At 39.4% G+C, this 591-nt stretch overlaps 1 protein-coding gene across 1 annotated transcript in view; it reads right to left on the bottom strand.

Moving 5' to 3' along the window:
* The window catches only part of LOC106111077 (dentin sialophosphoprotein-like), a 5,151-nt gene that overhangs the window by 1,649 nt on the left and 2,911 nt on the right, over positions 1-591 (bottom strand). The window contains exons 3-4 of the mRNA XM_013293051.1: positions 253-583; positions 7-165 (exon numbers count right to left, since the gene is read on the bottom strand). Coding sequence (XP_013148505.1) covers positions 7-165; positions 253-583 — 490 coding nt within the window. The remainder of the gene's footprint in view (positions 1-6; positions 166-252; positions 584-591) is intronic.

Here is a 591-nt window from a genome sequence, read left to right as displayed (position 1 = left end):
GAGGACTGGATTGTATGACAGTTTCGCAAGTTTCGTCCAATGAGTGAGCGACCTCAGCAGCTGCCTCTATCAGACTTTGTGCAGGTGATGATGAATTGGATTTATCCGATGTATTCAGCGGTGTGTTGTCTTTCTTTTCTTCTGTTGTAGACGGGTTTGGCAAATCTGTAAATAGCAAAATATTTTTACATGCGTTGCAATTAATATATTGATATATGAAAAAATATGTTTGTTGATATATAAGTATATTACCTTTTTCCATAGCAGTTTTCCTCAATTCATCGGGAATAACGCTGATCACGCTATCTACGGAGTCAGGCGAAGAAACACCACTAGAATCGCTGTCCATGTCGTCTGTAGCTGGATTGAAAAGCTCAAGAGACATAAGCTTTGGATGACTTTTAGCTATTGGTTCAGGTTTATTTGTCCTCACAATAGGGAAAGGCGGCCGTCTGGAAACACTTAGAGGAGGTATTCCTTTATTGAGCATTTCTTTGATTTGCCTAATTCTTTCTTTCCTTTTTCTATCTGCGACCCTTGAGTCTAGTGTATCACTGGTTGGTGACTTATTTGGTTCCTTAGGCTTGAATT

The sequence above is a fragment of the Papilio polytes genome, unplaced genomic scaffold, assembly GCF_000836215.1.
Source record: "Papilio polytes unplaced genomic scaffold, Ppol_1.0 DF824382.1, whole genome shotgun sequence".
NCBI classification, from domain to species: Eukaryota; Metazoa; Arthropoda; class Insecta; order Lepidoptera; family Papilionidae; genus Papilio; species Papilio polytes.
This window is presented reverse-complemented; position numbering and strand designations above follow the sequence as displayed.